Below are 17,674 nucleotides of genomic sequence, written 5' to 3'. Positions count from 1 at the left end.
TGGGTAGGAGGGAACAGGTGAGAATATCAAACATTCGAGGTACAAATGTAATTACAATCATCATAGCAGTATATCTCTTAGTCCTGCAGTATGAGCAGCTTTTAAAGACCAGTCTTTATTTATCCCAAAAGTGAATGTATCCTACAACAAGAAGTGTATCCTCATAGAAAAGTTACAGGAAAGACAAGTTTGTGTTTTATGGCCAGCATGAACATAATATGCTGATGGCAGATAAATTGGAATTTCATCCTATCCAAGTCTTGAAATACATCAAGTCTGGCCATGGTAGAGGGACTGGATGAGGCAGGCCAATCCTATACAAGATCAAGATGATAATGGACAGCGCAGGTAGTGTGGCCTGGAGCTAGAATGAGCAGGAACCCCTGTTCTTCACTGCTGACACCTTGGGGTGCTCTTCAGCCAATTGCTTAATGACTGAAGATGGCAAGGAGTGCTTTGCCACTGCTTCTCCTTGCAAGAAGGTTGTCAGGAGAGCAAGGAAAATTCTCAGGGACGACTCACACCCTGGCCGGCACCTCTTTAATCTCCTACCTTCGGGCAGGAGATACAGAAGTATAGTCAGCCGCACCAACAGGTTAAAGAACAATTTTTATCCGTGGGCTGTTGGGTTGCTGAATGCAAAAAAATAGTGGTGCAATTGACTTCCGACAAGCACACAGAGTGTGAACAAGACTGAGTGTGTGGGGAGGGCCTCGTTTAATTTCACTGCACACAGGTGGTGTAGTGACAATAAAGGTTTATTTTATTTTATTTATTTATTACCATTTTTGTCTTGTTCAGGTGTCCCTTTGTCATCTCAAGGGCTGGTTATTGGAAATGGAAGATGCAAAGGGGGACACCTTTAGTGACTGCTCAAGCTTTGCAGTCTACTTGCTGAGAGTCAGGAGTTGCCAGGAGCACATTATGCCAGGTCTCTATCATCCACACAGCATCTCTGTGTTTCACAAGCACAACTATTGTAAGCTGCCATGGAGGCCTAGGGCCGGGATGGCAGGAGAAAAATGTTAAAGATGAATAAATGCATTTTAACATGCTGGTTTTGACCTGCCCCCACATGAAGTAGACCATATGTACATCCCCTGGCACCTAATCTGAATTCCAGATTGAAAATTTGTTGAAGAGTGTCCCTGAGAAAGAACCCTGTTCAAATCATTTGACCCCAATTTTTTTTAAAAAAACTTTTCCCCCTGCAGCAACCAGAGATTCCCTCCCTGCCTCCCTGAAATTGGTGCCTTCCTGTTTGTCCTTCCCATGTACCTTGGTATGATATTTCGAATTCCACCCTAATCTTTGAGATCAGCTGGTTATAATTTCCGTAGCAAAGTTTATGCAATAAGGGCAATAAGAGAGGTAATTATGGAGGGTCACCTTAAAATTCTCTCTTCTCTTTTCCCAGCAATTCCAAGCTTGGATATTTTCCAGGGATAGACATATTATGTGGGCTGTTTTTTATGTTAGGATTAAAGAGGCAGGGACATTTTTAAATTCTGGGATGGCCTATTTATTTTCTTAAGATTCTTTCAAACATCAGTTGCATTTGGTTTTAATCTGCTATTGCTTTCAACTGTTGTGATGCTCATGCTTGATCATTTCTGCAGCTTTCTTAATTGATTTCTTATTGTTTCATTCTGACGATGTCATTATTTTAATAAGCAAAGCATCATGGGATTCATATGGACAAAGGACTACTTTCCTACCATCACAGTCCTCCTTGGCACATAGCAAAGCTTCCACTTGAAAGAAACTTGTCACACTTTTCTTAAAAGAGTTCTTGGGACACCTGAACTGGATGAATCCAGATGCCTCTCTTTTTGATGGTTCTGTCCATATGCTAAAGCCAGCTCTACTGTGGTATTTGGTTGCACAGAAGGCAAATTAAGCAGCTGTCTAGCTTTATCAAATGGGGTGGAGAATAATCTCCCATCAAATCTATGTAAAACGTATTAACAACAGAATTGCTGAGGCCCTAGCAAAGCAATAAATGTTCACTCTTGATGGAGTTTGCCAAGGTTCAAGAGGCAGAAAAGGAAAGTGCTTTCTTGAAAAACTCCAAATGTCAAATGGGCTTATGTTCAACATAAAAGTTACCCTTTTAATATCAGCATTTCTGCTCTTTCATGGTTAAAGTTGACCAGGCCTGACATCCTCAGAGAATTGCTTTAAAAAAGAAAGAAAAAGAGTTAAAGCTTGAGGTCAAAGTGGCCTCTAATGCTTTTCAGATCATTAGGGCTTGTGTTTTCCATTTTGCTTTATGAAGTGTGTACAGCCAAGCCAAGCAGCAAGTTCTTCAACAGTGAAAGAGCTCTAGAAGCAAAGCCATGTGCCTTTAAATTGGGTGGCAGAATGGCTTGGGAGAATGGAGTAGTGTTAGGGGACCCATTTTACTGATATTCCTTTCCTCAAAATTTTACTGAAATCACATACTCGCTTACTTTAAGCCAGCTCAGTGACTGATTTTCACGAAACTTTGTCATTAAAAACAAAACGTTTTTGTTTTTGTTTCTTGATTTTTCCCTTTCCCAGCAACCCTGCATCCCCCTGAATGGATGGAACAGCTGCTCTGGTGAGAAAGCATCTAAGTGATGCTGCTGGGAAGGGGGGGGCATCAGGATTAAACAGCATTACATAGTAGTCTAGATCATACTTTGATGGTCATACTCTAAGGTCTAATTTATGGTAGCATGAGGTGCAAGAAGTAGGTTCGCTTTAGGCATCTGACAAAAGAGGCTAGGGACAGGGAACCTGGTGTCCTCCAAATGTTGCTGGACTGCAATTCTCATCACCTATGGACTATGCTGGTGGGGCTGCTGGGAGGTGGAGTCTGAACAACGTCTGGAGGGCCACAGGATCCCTATTCCTGTAATAGGCTACAACAGTTGGCTTCCTGCTGCTCTTTGTGGCAATAGGCAAACATGACTACTCTTCTAGAATTGGAACCATGGATGGAGATGCATTTGACGATGGTTCTATGAGGTTATGATCTTAAGCTCATTTACCCTGGAAGTAATTTTCCAGAAATTCAGTTCAGTTTCTCTGATGCTACCATCAAATGGGATTTTCCTGCCAAAAATGTGACAAATATAAAACTGTGATCTCAATCATGCCTATTTCAAAGCAAGATCTATTAAATTCAGTGGCTCTAACCTCAAAGTAGATGCATTTAAGATCTAAGTGGAATCAAATGGGCACGCGCACACACACACACACAGCTTTCCCCCTTGACCCTCGGGGCTGGAGGAAACCCACATGGGACTCTTAATTCCTAGTAAAAAAAACCAAAATTTACTAAATGACCGGTTCTCCAGGCTGGTGATTTTAGAGTGATGGAGGCAAAAGGCCACCCTATTTGTCAGCAAGCTTGTGGTCTCTTCCAACTCTATGATTCTATGAGATCTATGAGATTCTACTTCAGGGCAGTCCTTTGTACATGAATGGGTTCCTCTCTTATGGATTTCAGTTGTCTGAAGCTTTTCCAAGGCTTGTGGTCCCATTTGGCAACTGAACACCCCCCCCTTCCCTGTTGCTGCAACTCCATTTTGTGAAAAATATTTGGAGAAAAAAATAAGTTTTCGTTTCTAGCTATAGTGAACTTCATTTGCCGGCTGTATCTGCCTACTGATAGAGTTTAGGCACCAAGTTGGATTATTCACACCAAGGTGCAAGCATGCCTTAGCTTCGTCGAAGTGGGTGCCACATGGACACAGGCTTCCTCAAGGTGGCCAGCATCTGGTTCCAATGCGTGATGCCCATTCCACCTGCAGCTGGGCCTATGACAACATGGCCAATGTTTTCAGCTCTCCCATCGTCACAACACTCTGCAACAGTAACCCGGAGAGACAGTTCCTGCAAGGAAACAAGCGGATATTAGCAAAATTCCATTGACCCAGTTTTTACCACCATCAGATGTAGTTTGAGAAGTGGCTGGAGGTACCCTTGAAAAGTACTCTTAATTTTCCACTACTGATTATATACAGAATTCACATTCTGAATTCATGTCCTCATTCCATTCAGAAAAATAACAATGCAGCACAATGAGATCTGGCAACAATGCAGAATTGCCCAACTTGATCTCAAAATCAACCCAGGGATTGGAAGTATCCTGTTTGACAAGTAAGCCCCTAGGGCCTTTCAGGCACCTGTAAAATTTGTGTGCAATGAAACATTACTTCTCTTTCCCTTACATATTAATACAACTTCGAGAACCTTTGCCCTAACCCCCATGAATTTGCATCATCCTCAAGAAGGGACAGGTTAAGCCACAGCAGTCAGCCTTTGCTTGGTCGTTATGGTAACCCATCCTTTTTCTTGTCTCCACGCCATTGCTGAAGAAAGCTTCCTCCTTTTTATCTCTCCTTTGAAGATGATTTCGTTAGATATGTTATATTATATTTTCAGCACCGAAGCTTCTGAATGACTGATAAGCAAATGAAATTATATATTCGGCCTTGCAGGTGATGCAATGATTGTGTTTACATCTTGCGTACTGGCTTTTCTTTCTCAGGGTTTAATTTGAAAGCCTTGCATGCCAAAAACCTTGTGGGCGGAATCTATCGCCAATCAAGAAAAGCTTCTGAACAGAGAAAGATTCATTAAAATTATAGATGTCAGCAGCAGTGAGGAAGAAATGAGTGCTACATTCTTATTATTACTTAGCTGGATGGTGTTGTCTACTAATGATTTTGTCTGGGTTAATCTGAAGGCCACCTGCGCTGCTCAGTAAAAGACAACATAGCAAGTTAACAGGAACAAAGAAAATGCAGGACGATACATGACATGGTTAGTTAAGCGATTTCTCCATCACAAATACATGTTTGGTTTGTTTCCTCTGGACTAAACAAACAAATTAACCCTCACCATTCAGATCACCAGTATTGGCAAAAGGTCAGTGTCTGACCCTTGAAGAAGGCTCTTGCCCTGGGCATGCCAGTTTATATCCCATTTAATTTCATGTTCATTAGGATGTCCTCAGCCACAGCCAGTCCCTTCTCCAGCCCTCCATCACTTGGGTGAGTTTCTAAGATGAACAGAGCTAACATAAGTTGACGATGAAGAGAATCTCTCTCTCTACTGTTTTCCTAGAACTTCATTCCAAAAAGAAGCATCTGCATTACCTAAGACTTTGTTATTAACATTTATGAATTGAACCATTTGAAACAGGTTTGTATTTTCAGGAGCATGGCTTGTGAAGGGAAGGAGCTTTAACCCTTTGCCCCAGCCATGGGCCCAGTTGGAATTGCCCTCTCCCCCACCATGCCTGCTATTCAGAGGATTCCTATGACCGTGAGTGGTGAGAGGTTCCAGGAGCAAAACTGCCAGGTCTATGTTATTTTGGATGAGAGTGCCCTGGAGACTTCATAGGTTTGCTTTATTTATAAGTGGAACATAGTGGAAGGAAGCCACTGGAGTCAGTGGCCATCATTGCCTCTTGTGGGAGGGAATTCCACAGTGTAACTACATGTTGTGTGAAGAAGCACCTTGTCTGTCCACTTTTAATGGCTGACAAAAAAAACTGGATTTGACCAGTGACATGTGTGCACACAAGTGGACCGGCATGAGACAAAGCAGATGGAGTCATTATGGGCATAGCTGTAGCACACCAAAATGACTGTATGAACTGGGCTTGAGATGGAATTGCTTATAGCCTTTTCAAGTAGGCAGACCTTGACAGTAAGATTCTAGGATTAACCAATGAATAGTTGGACTGAATTTGATGAGCCCTTCAACATTTTTTGTTGCATTTCACAGCCGGGCAGGCTGATCCTATGAACTGGTAGGAGAGGGTAAGTTTCCCGTGAGCTCTTGGTGTGAACTGTATGCCTGACGCTATAGACTGTGCTCTTAGCGATGCAGTAGCTCAATGGATGTGGCTGTAATCGTCCCTGTGAACCTGGAGGCTCTTACCTGTAGAACAATTGCTGGCACTGAGAAAATCATGGCTTCATTAAACACTGGGTTTGTCTCATCTCTCTTTGTCGCAGTCTTCTTCTTACTGATCTTTCTCCCATCTTGCAGCAAGTACACTTTGACAAAAGGATCTGATAGGATGGTAAGAAGCAGATTGTTTTTACTGGGTCCCCAGGGGAAATTGTTTCTTGTGTGCAGACTTAACCTCTGAAAATATGTAGTATCTGAAGCTGGTGCTACTTTCACTAAAATGCACTGCTATATTATTTAACAGCGGGGCTAGATCTTGCCAAACTGGAACATACAAGCAGGTGTGTGTACAGGCAGGACCTTCATATATGAGACTTAACTTTTTTTTTAAGCTTAGTTTAGTTTTAAAGGGCTATAATCCACTCACAACATTTTTGAGAGCAAGATAACATCCACAGGAAAAACATACAAGTTAGAAGGACTGGCCATGTGCTCTTCACTTTTGATAACCAAGAGAAATCCACTTAATTAAAACTGGAAGCTAATTGATCACTTCTAAGGCTCTTCAAAGAGAATCACCCCCTACAGATATTCAGCTTCTGCTGATGGTTATTCAAGAAGCCCAAACAGGATGCCTAAGAGGGAGACATTGTGGAACGGTTGATTATTGCCCTGCTGTGGCAACTCAGAAGTTTTAAAATATTAGATGAAATTCATTTTCTGCGGGTTTTTCTGCGGGTGTGCCTTGGATGCTATGATGAAGTCAGCTTAAAGGTGAGTATGTCTGAGTCTCTGCACCTTAAGGTGCCTTATTTTCCTCTCTGAGTGGCGTAACCTCACCACATGCAGCTGAAACTATAGGGCAGGCCCCCTAGAATCGCAGATGTGGCACCAAGACAGATTTGATTCCCAGTTTGTCGTCTCCTAACAACTAACCACTAAGAACAAGGAATGCCCAGAGCTTAACAGCAGTCTCTAGGAAAGCACTAAGGAAGACAATGAGGTCCAAACAATACCATGGGGGAGACAATGCATAATGAATACATTTATATCTCTCTACATTTCTTTCAAATGGCCCAATTGTAAGGAGCAATTGGGACTGGGACCACGGGGTGGGCTAACCATTTCTCCTCACAGTTTTTACAATAAAAATTGTGATCACAGGCACGACTAATTTACCCACTGTGGAGTAAGGCAACGTCTTCACACACTATCCAGTCACAGCTGTAGGGCAGGGCGGAGGAGTTTTGCAAGACTGTTTACTAACCTGCAGTCATTTTCCCATTGGTCCACACAAGATTCTTGGCCTTAACCACAACTACCGTCAACCGCTCTGCCGTTGGGAGATAGCTAAGAGAAAGCAGAATTTCACCCACTGAATCAGTTGCCTGCAGGGAATAAGAAGGAGACAGGTGACTGCTCATTAAATAGTCATATAACAAAATGAATGGTAGAGATTACTACTTCGGGTTTATCTGTATAGCCTTTATTAGTGCTGCCCATGTTTTATTTTAGTTTTTAGATGTCTTAGATGTTTTAACATTGTACTGAGGAGAATTGTATCTTTTCTGACTGACGGTCGAATAAAGAATGATGATGATGATTACTACTCTAGCTCAAGGCAGTGGTCAACATTAGAAAGCAACTGAGCTATATAAAAAGGTAACATTTGAGGGCCAATTGTGAACTCCGGCAGCTGCCAAGGGTCCCACTATCTTAAGGGGCTGAAGATTCTCCCTTGCCCCATATCCTTGCCCCACCCATTCTCCAGAACTCTATTGCCCTCTGCCCTGCTACAATAGGCTACCTTGTTCATGTCCTGTAGGTACAGCCACGCATTGAAGGGCCTGATGGAGAGATCCAAGTCTGACAACTTCAGCTCAGCGACTCCTGTGCTGATGTTCCTTTCGTCTTCATCTATGCCAAAGACGGAAAACCTCAAGCTGTTTTCCTCCAGTGAGGAAGGGTCCAAGGGGATTGAAAACCTCTCATCGAAGAAGACTGAGTAGGCACTCCTTTGGATCTGCACAGATAAGAAGCACAGGAGAGGGTTGAAACACCAGGTGAGGAAAAAACATCTTACACAGGAACATAGGAAGCTGCTATATGTGCAGATGTGAATGGCACAGGGATATCAGTTGACAGAAGGCCAGCAAAATACATTCTTGAGAAAACTTCTGCTCCTGGAAACACAGAGGCTGTGCACACACTATCCCTTCAACGTTCTAGTTACAGGTAGGTAGCCATGTTGGTCTGCCGTAGTCGAAACAAAATAAAAAAAATTCATTCCAGTAGCACATTAAAAGGTAAAGGGACCCCTGACCATTAGGTCCAGACGTGACCGACTCTGGGGTTGCAGCGCTCATCTCGCGTTATTGGCCGAGGAAGCCAGCATACAGCTTCCAGGTCATGTGGCCAACATGACAAAGCTGCTTCTGGCTAACCAGAGCAGCGCACGAAAACACCGTTTACCTTCCCGCTGTAAGGTATCTACGGTACTTGCACTTTGACGTGCTTTCGAACTGCTAGGTTGGTAGGAGCTGGGACCGAGCAATGGGAGCTCACCCCGCCACGGGGATTTAAACCACCGACCTCCTGATCGGCAAGCCCTAGGCTCTGTGGTTTAACCCACAGTGCCACCCGCGTCCCTTCCAGTAGCACCTTAGAAGCCAACTAAGTTTGTCATTGGTATGAGCTTTCGTGTGCATGCACGATACCAGCTGCCGAAGTTGACAATTGGCCCTCAAATGTTGAGGGTATCTGAAGAAGTGTGCATGCACACGAAAGCTCATACCAATGACAAACTTAGTTGGTCTCTAAGGTGCTACTGGAATGTTTTTTTTGTTATACCTTCAGAGGATATTCAAAGCACATTCTTTCCCTCAAAGAATTCTGTTAAGAACTGCTGGGAATTCTGTTAAGAACTGCTGGGAACTCCGTGGGGGGGGGGGGGGTAAACTATAGTGCCTAGAATTTTTTGAGGGAAAGAATGTGCTTTAAAGGTGTAGTGTGTACACAGCCTAACACACTTTCAACAGATCAGCATCTCTGAAGATTCACTGTTTCAAAGCCCAGCAAATGGAAAGGAACACTGGAACGACACATTCATACACCACACATTTTGTTTAGTTCTTTAGTTGTGTCCGACTCTTTGTGACCCCATGGACCAGAGCACGCCAGGCACACCTGTCTTCCACTGCCTCCCGCAGTTTGGTCATAATATCACAAATGGACGGATTTGGTAACTGGTGCAGAATCAACAATCGAGTTTTTCAGTTTTCTTTTCCCTTCCCCCTCATTTTTCACCTTTATGGCAGTGAAATGTCTAAAGCAAGAGGGTAGCTGAATAGGATTTCCACTCCACTCCACACCTAGGTGAAGCAGAATGAACGCACAAAATAAAAGCAACTGTTTTCTTCCACTTCCGTCCTCATTTTATCCTCACAATAACCTCACGACTTGGACTTTGGACTTGGCAAATGCAGTGAGATTTATGGTTCAGCAAAGATTTAAACTCAGGTTTCCCTTGGGTCTCCTCTAAGCACTATACCACATGTGCAAATGTGCTTAATTTATTCAAGTTGCAAGATTTGGATCTTTCCCCCAGCTCTGTTCTAGAAATACAGACATCTATCCTAGAAGACAAACAAGCAGTTATTTTGGTGCCAGTGTCAATCTGTGCCACCTAAGGACCTGCGCCCTTCAACTATTTGCCTAGGATGCACTTCCTCTGTTTCTGCCTCTTGGGATTTCCCACATGCTCTTGATCTGCACTGATGACTTTCCAACTACATCTTGATCTTCTGGTTCCATGCTGTCAGGTCTCCTTTTATACATAACACCTGCTGCTGCTGCTGCCAGCAGCACCACTGCTGTGTAGAAGGGACACCTTCTACACTCAGGTAGAAGGGAACTCCCAAGCAACTAGCTTGCTCTCTGTGCAAAATCCATAACATTGGCTTCCGTTGGTGATTCCTCTCTGAATAATGTGTTTCGTGCACTTTGCTGATTAGAGCATTTTCCTTGTGCCCACTTTCCAGAGCATTTGCACTGAACAATACATGATTTAGCTGCTTAAGCAATAATACAGTTTCTGAAATAAAGAATCTTGTGCCCAGAATAGCTCCCTAAGGCACAGCCAATCGTTACATGCAGGCGGACACACATTGTCATAAGGTAGACACTGGCCAGGAGATGCTGGCTGGGTTAACATACTTCTGAGGGGTGGCCTCAGCCACATTGGCCATGTTTGCGTGGTTTAAATGTGAATAAACAGACAGCTGGTCCCTGCTGCTTTAAAGTCCCCACTTCGCTCTTAGCTGCCACCCTGGGAGCAACAAACAGCAAGGTTTGGCTTTACTGTCTGTACTGAGGAACACATTTTGTTTCTCTTCAAACAAACCACAAACCTCTGTTCAGAGTCCATGAAAAGCTAATAATAAATTATAATAATTTATTATTTGTACCCCGCCCATCCGGCTGGGCCTCCCCAGCTAAACCCTGTCATTGTCGGAGGTGGCAAAGACAGGAGATGGGTGGATGACACTTTCTTCATGCAGAAATCCCCTCTTCAACAAAACCGTTAAGAGTGCAGGAGCCTTGACCCCTTTCTCACGGGGGCCTTGCAACTTGAAGACATCCAATGCAAAATAGGAATGGGTCAGGTTTTCTCATGCTCTGAGTGCCTCTCCATGCTAGTTATACTGTCCCAAAAAAACGGGGGCGGGGGGAATGCCTTAGATAGTGGGTAAAAGTAACACAGCCCTCACTTCCTGTTTCCACTTGAAATCTGCCATTTGGGGTTGAAGGACATTATACAGAAACGGAGAGTTCTGTGTGGGCAATGCCTATGAAGCATTGCCAGATTTTCCTGGTATGAATTGCCACCAAAAGAGTTATGATTAGTTGGAAACAGAACAAGCCAAACAAAAATGATACTGCTGTGTACACCCTAGACCTTTCAAGTACATTTGAAGCACAATATTTCCCTCAAAGAATTATGGGCAGTTTGCCCCCCACAGAATTACAATTCCCAGCAACGTTTTAAAGGCATAGTGTGTTTAGGGCGAGAAGGACCCTGTGGAAAACCTTCCTATGAAGAAATATTGCACCCCGTTTGAAGTAACCAATAGCCCTTATTTCTCTACATGACTTCAGACTCGGAGACAAAGCAGTAAGAAGACATTTGCTGCTTACACAGACAAAGAGGCGGCACATTTTGTGATCTTGCGGGAATGAAAATGGCTGTTGCCCTCTCTCCACCCCCACCCCAAGCAGCCAGCTCATGTAAGTTTTTCCACACAGTCTTGCCCCCAAAGAGAATAGTATCTGTTTTAAAAAGCAGGCAGCAATTGCTTGTGTGAGCCAGCCGTTAGATACATAAAGGCAGCACCTCTGGATTTCACCCATTTGGGGCTTTTGGACTGTCTTTTTCCAGGCTGCATCCCAAATGACTTTTTAGTGCACATGAGCAGGGAACAGGAAATGAGCAATGAAAGGATAATTTTCATGCCCGGTAGAAGACATGGAAGACATGGAAGCTTTGAGCTGGCTTAAGAGTGGTGGTGGTGGGGATTGCCCTATAAACACTTTTTTTCATGTGTCTTAGGACAGAGGAAGGAAAGTGCAAGCAGGGGCATCTCAATAGGGGGCGGGGCGCCCCGCGCTCTGCTCTGCAGCGGGCAGCATGGCGCCCCCTCGCTACTGTGGCGGCGGCGCGACCGCCATTGCGGAGGCCCCGATGTTTCTGGCCTTGCCCCTCGCCTCTTCCTGGTGGGGCGGAGGCAAGGGGTGGGCCCATGGGCGTACCCAGGATCAAAGCTAGGGGGCACACCAGCCACACCCCCAGCCACCTGATTGGCTAGCTGGCAATGACGTGGCTAGGATCGCCCCTAAGAGGAAAGGGGGCCGTTTGCAAGGCAGCACACGGAGCCACCCGCACTCCTGCCTCGCCCGCTCCTTTAATGGCAGCGGTGACTAAAACGAGGCAGCAGCAGTGAAGCTGCTTCCGTTGAAGGAAACCTGGAGCTGGGCTAACTTCAGCCCATACTCTTTCAAGTCACAGCGAGCACAGCACAGAAAGTGCTGCCCCACAATGCTCCACGGCACTTCATTTGCATGTATGTGGGCTGAAGTTAGCCCAGGTCCAGGTCCAGGTTTTTTTCAACGGAAGCAGCTTCGCTGCCGCTGCTGCCATTTCGCTTCAGCCAAGCAGGCTGAGGCGGAACACAGCAGGCAGCGTCCCTGCCTGTCCTCTCCAGCTGCCCTGCTTCTAGGGGGGGCAGCTGCTCCCCTGCCCCATGCTGGGTGGGCCAGAGAGCAGCATCAGCGGCGGTCGCTGATGCCCCTTGCCGCTCCACCTGAGTAGGAAGAAGACAAAGCGCGCGGCAAGCCGGTCCATAGCGCGCTTTGTCTTCTTCCTACTCAGGCGGAGGCGGAGCGGCGAGGGGCGTCAGCGGAGATGCCCCGTGCCACTCTGCCTGAGTAGGAAGAAGCACACATCGTGCTACGGAGTGGGTTGGCAGCGGCGGTGCTCCAGCGCCCCTGGCAACCTGCTCCGTAGTGCGTCGTGACGCGCGACGCATGCACGCGATGGATCCCCCCTCCCGGCGGGGTGCCTTCTGGTTTGCTGCCCCGGGCAGCCAGAAGGCTAGGAACGCCGCTGGGTGCAAGGAGAAGCAGCAGCCTCTCCAGGCTGGCCAGGAACAAGAGCTTCCTTCCATCTTCAATATTTCTGCAGAAGGGGAGTTTTTGTAGGCACCACTTACAATCTCTGGGAGCTTGGCAAGTGTGAGAAGAGCTGTGCCAGATGAACTGATTAGTAGCAATATAGATGCAGGACAAAGGGCAGGAACACAGACATCTCCACTGCTTCACACATTTAGAACAGTGCCTCCTCCATATTTGCACTGAGGTCTTCAAACTCCCTCCCAGGAGAAGGCTATTATTCCACCCCATCTGTCAGCCCTACAGGAAAAAGGCTGTGCTGTTCCCGAGGGCATTAAAAATCCTCGAGTTTAAAGGGATCCCCCTTCCTGACTGCTCTCTTTTCGTTCTTATGACTTTCGATTTTCGTTTACTGCCACTGCCTAATTGATTAATTAGTTGCTGGTTGGCTGCTCCTTGTGCTTCAGTTGTATGAATATGTATTTGGTGTTTAAATACTGTCAGCTGCCTTGAATATCGTTTTGCTTCAGAAAAAGAAAGACAGGATATACGCATTTTAAAATAAAGTAAGAAAAATCTCTCTCTCTCTCTCTCTCTCTCTCTCTCTGTGTGTGTGTGTGTGTGTGTGTGTGTGTGTGAGAGAGAGAGAGAGAGAGAGAGAGAGAGAGAGAGAGAGAGAGAGAGAGAGATCTGTGATCAGATCCCTCACTTCTTTTCCTTTGCTTAAAGGAAGAGCTATGGGAAAAGGCTGACTTGGATTGTGTCCACAACTATAGGGAAGGGGGTTAACCCCTTCCCCCCCTGCACCATTTCCCCTATTTGAATAACCCCTTTCCAACTGCTGCAGCGAAGGGAAAGACAAGGACATAAATTTGTTAGGTTAAACCTAACAAGCAAATGATGCCTATTTGCATTCCACTAGTGTTAGGACTTACCCACTGCATATTTTAAAAGTCCTGGGAAAGCATCATAGCTCAAGGTCACTTGACAGCCGAGCCCATTTTTCATCCAGGATACCAACCCCCACTCACATAATTTGATGTAAGCAAAAGGGACTATGCACATGCCTAAAGGCACCCTTTGTTATTAGTCTTTCTGCTCTGGTGCTTAACCCTGGCTCAGAGCCAGCATGGAATAGAGATCAGAGTGTCAAGACTAAGGCTGTGGATTCAAATCTGTGCTCAGGCATGAAGCCCACTGTGTGATCTAGGGCCAATTACTGTTAGGGCCAATTACTCTCAGGCCAACTTACCTCAGAGAGGAATTGTTGCGAAGATCAGCTCATGGGAGGGAAGATGGGAATTAAATGTTATAAAGTAAGGGCTTTAATCAGAATCGGGACCAAACACTGGGCACTGAGCAAATCACACTCAGCCACCCTCCCCCTCAGGCTTATATTTTGATCACCAGTAGGAAAAGAGCATTTAACTCCCATTCCTCGCTTCACACTGCAATTAACAAAGGAGACACATCATACTGAGGAAAGATCTCAGATACAAATTAGAGGCAGGCCAAGGGAAAAAAATCTTCTGAGAGTGTATATTTACAAAGTGAACCACCTCCTCCTCGCCCGCTTCTGTCTCCCATTCTGAGGGTGCGTGGGAGGTTTGCTAAATAAATGATCAAGCATGCAACACAAAGAGGCAGACGCTTTGGTATTTGAAAGGAAATACTGCAAACAATGTCCATTCATAAGAGAATCTTCCTCCCCACCAACCCACCTACCCCTTCCCCCATTTCCTCCCACCCCTCACTGGTGAACTTATCAATGCTGGGCTGCTCATTGCATCAGCTTCCACCTCACTGAAGCAAGAGCTGCATTTTCAGTCAAAACTTGGGGGGGGGCATTTTCTGCAGCTATTTTCTACAGTAGGGCCACCAGCGTGACAAGAATGCATGCTAGAAACAGCGACCCCTTTTGTACTGCCATGTTCCAAGCCTTGTGATTTGGAACCAATCATGGACAAAATCTTCTTCTAATCGACACCAGCCTCCCCAAGTTCACCTCCCTCCAGGCGTTGTTGGACTCTATGGCCCCTCATCAGACCCAGCCAGATGGGGGGACTGCAGTTCAAAAAAAAACCTGGAGGGCACCGAGTTCAGGAAGCCTGGTCTACAAATATGTGGCCATTGCTCCATCTGCGCAAGCTTTTCCGCTTGCCATATGGAACCTACACCGCTTTCCTCCCTTCCAGGGTCTGTTCTGAGGGTTCATTTGACCTGCCCCCAGAGCTAATTTGGGGGTGGGTAGGGAGAGGAGAGGGGAAATGCCCCTTTGCACTAGTGGAAGTCATTGCATGGGCTTCTGCAAGTAGGGCTAGTTAGCTAAACCCTGCCCTCAGGCTATTGTGACCACACTCTACCATCCTGTTCCTTGGAAGTCCCTGCATTTCATCCTTATGTACTGCAAAATAAAAATATTCCACGCTGCTCTTAAATATGCTGCCCAAACTGAAATATATGGGTGTGCTGTCTTCTTCTCCCACTTCTGGAGTCACCCTACTTTCCATGCTCTACTTTCACCCTACATTCCTACTTTTAGTGTGCAATCATGAATGTCAGAAGCAGGAAAAAGGCGTCGTGATTTGATGGAGAACCTTCAAAGCTTCCTAGATGAAGCATGTGCCGCTCCATGCAAAACAGCCTCTTCAAACCTTGGGAATGGCAAAGCAGCCACCAATTTCCTGCCTTTGCCTTCATTCCTCCTCAGATGCCATTGTTTCTGCACACTCGTGACATTTTGCCCTCCCTGGTGCTTTTTCTCATCCTTAAGAACACCTGAGGAACCAGGATTTGCACATCAGTTTGCCCTCATTCTCTGTCCTTTCTAGTTCTTATTCAATTCTTCACCTTGCTCGGTAGTACATTACTAGTCACCTTTCTGGGCAAACCTGCTGCTAGGGAAAGTGTTGCAACACATTTGTCGAGTCAGCCATTGCCACAGAGAAGCTAGCTGTTGTTAGCTTTTAGAAGCAGAGTCACTTATGGGTGTTTTAGTCATCAATATTGCCATCATATTTGTATTAAAAAGCACAAATTCTGCCGCAGGGTTAAAACCTAACCAATTCCCCTCCCATCTGCTAAAAAAAGAAACAAAATCCCACAGATTTTTTTTTTAAAAAACCCACCTTTACAACACGCAACCCCCCCCCCAGTCAATTAGGAATAGAGAAAAGTTTCAAGAATGAGAAAGAGTATGCAGAGTTCTGATGATATCAGCTCAGGATAAGTTTTCATGGCTTTCCACATGCTAAAACAGAGGGAGAGGTACAGACAGCCTGGTGCAAAGAGTTCCAGGGAAAGGGGACAGCAAGAGAGAAGGGAAGGAAGGAGGTGGAAAACAAAATCATCCATCCATAGACTGATGGGCACAACTAAGATGACAAGAATACAAATAAAGAAGAAGAGAAGGATAAGGCAGAAGAACAAAGAGCCTTTTCAACAAAAAGAAGTAAAAGTGGATCTGGCAAGCAAACAGGAATCCTGGAGAGAGTGTAACAATGTGGAAACGGGAAGAAAATAAAGTACAGAAAAAAGCCAACCAGGCAGAAGAACTGAGATCAAATCAGGAATTTGCAGTGGAATTTGCTGCCAAGGAATGTGGTGGAGTTTCCTTCTTTGGAGGTCTTTAAGCGGAGACTTCTGTGATTCTGTGATTGTAGGATCAGCCGAGGTGGTCCAGAAAGAATAAATGAGTGGCCCAATGACATTGCAGTAGAACTCAATAGCCACAAAATGTCATAGATAGATAGATAGATAGATAGATAGATAGATAGATAGATAGATGATAATCAGTATTTGAAATCTGAAAATGGCCAGTTGAAAAAGGAACTTTGGGTTGGGAAAGGTGGATTACTCCAACTGGATTACAGAGAAGCACAGAAATTGCATTATACCCCTGGACCAAGCTGGACAAGAAAAAAACAAGTTTGAACCACTTATGAAATATGTGGAATCAGGACTCGATGCAATAAGTTAGATTTCCAGCTTATTGTTTCCTGTGAACGAGCTAGTGCACGTTGCCCAATCATTCCTCTCCTGGTGTAACTGGTAAAAAAGGAGCTGCAACTAAGGCTGGCTTCCCATTATATTAAACCAGGGGTTAGTGGTTTGTTGTTCCTCAGCCAGCCAGCAACAAGCCATGACTTTGGTTGTTGGCTTGTGTGGCTCATCAGGGAGCAGCAATCCACAAACCCTGGTTGGGATTGTAATGGGAAGCCAAGCTTCATTGTGGCTTCCAGGTCTGTTTATCCTGCTCGAACCAACAGAGGACCAAATTGGGAGTGATCAGACACCACTGCTTGTTCACAATATATCACAGCAAGCCAGGAAGCTGGCCTTACGCATGAATGCAGCCTGTGTGTCTCCTGTAGAAGAAAGGACATGGCTAGGCAGGACACTTCCTTTACCAGCCAAGAGTTCTGATATGGCAGGCATGTCTAACAGGGATTTGACCTGAACCCCCAGGGTTTTCCTTCCTAAAAAAAGCTCAACAACTGAACCCCAAAAAGGGGGTAAATCACTACCAGTTTTTAACTGAGATCCTTCTAATTATAGGCCTATCAGCCTACTGGATATAACCTACAAGATCTACTCTAGATTCCTTCTCAAGAAGCTGTCCAGTTTCTGTCCAGCTTCTGTCCAGCTGGGCTGATGAAATAGGGCTATTCCACCCAGAACAAGCGGGTTTTCGCAAAGGCCATAACACCTCAGGTCACTGTCTGGTCCTTCAATCATTGATTGATAAATACCAAACCAAGTATAATTCCAAATTATATGTAGCCTTCATTGATTTGTCCTCCGCCTTTGATTCCATTGACAGATCCAGACTCTGGCAGAAGCTTAGCTCAACTACTATAGACAAAAGGCTCTTATGCCTGCTAATGGAAATTCATTCCAAAATATCGGCCAGAGTGAAATTTGGATCACACGGCGCTCTATCACGCCCCTTTCCACTAGCCAGAGGTGTCAAACAAGGCTGCCTTTTGGATCCCTTTTTGTTCAATTTTTATATAAACGATATTGTACTAGTTATAAAAGCCCTTAACCAGCCTGCCCCGTCTTTGAATCAGGCTAAAGTTCCCATTTTACTCATTTTAAAACAACATAAACA

General features: G+C 45.1%; 1 protein-coding gene across 1 annotated transcript in view; it reads right to left on the bottom strand.

The window, feature by feature from the left end:
* Positions 1-781: 781 nt before the first annotated feature.
* Positions 782-17,674, bottom strand: part of SYT12 (synaptotagmin 12) — a 55,319-nt gene continuing 38,426 nt past the window's right edge. Inside the window, exons 5-8 of the mRNA XM_035124739.3 lie at positions 7,703-7,918; positions 7,163-7,283; positions 5,923-6,056; positions 782-3,864 (exon numbers count right to left, since the gene is read on the bottom strand). Of these exons, the coding sequence (XP_034980630.1) occupies positions 3,691-3,864; positions 5,923-6,056; positions 7,163-7,283; positions 7,703-7,918 (645 nt within the window). The 3' untranslated portion in view covers positions 782-3,690. The remainder of the gene's footprint in view (positions 3,865-5,922; positions 6,057-7,162; positions 7,284-7,702; positions 7,919-17,674) is intronic.

The sequence above is a fragment of the Zootoca vivipara genome, chromosome 1 (assembly GCF_965207765.1).
Source record: "Zootoca vivipara chromosome 1, rZooViv2.hap1.1, whole genome shotgun sequence".
Lineage (NCBI taxonomy): Eukaryota > Metazoa > Chordata > Lepidosauria > Squamata > Lacertidae > Zootoca > Zootoca vivipara.
Note: the sequence above shows the minus strand (reverse complement) of the source record. Positions and strands in the feature narration are given on the sequence as shown.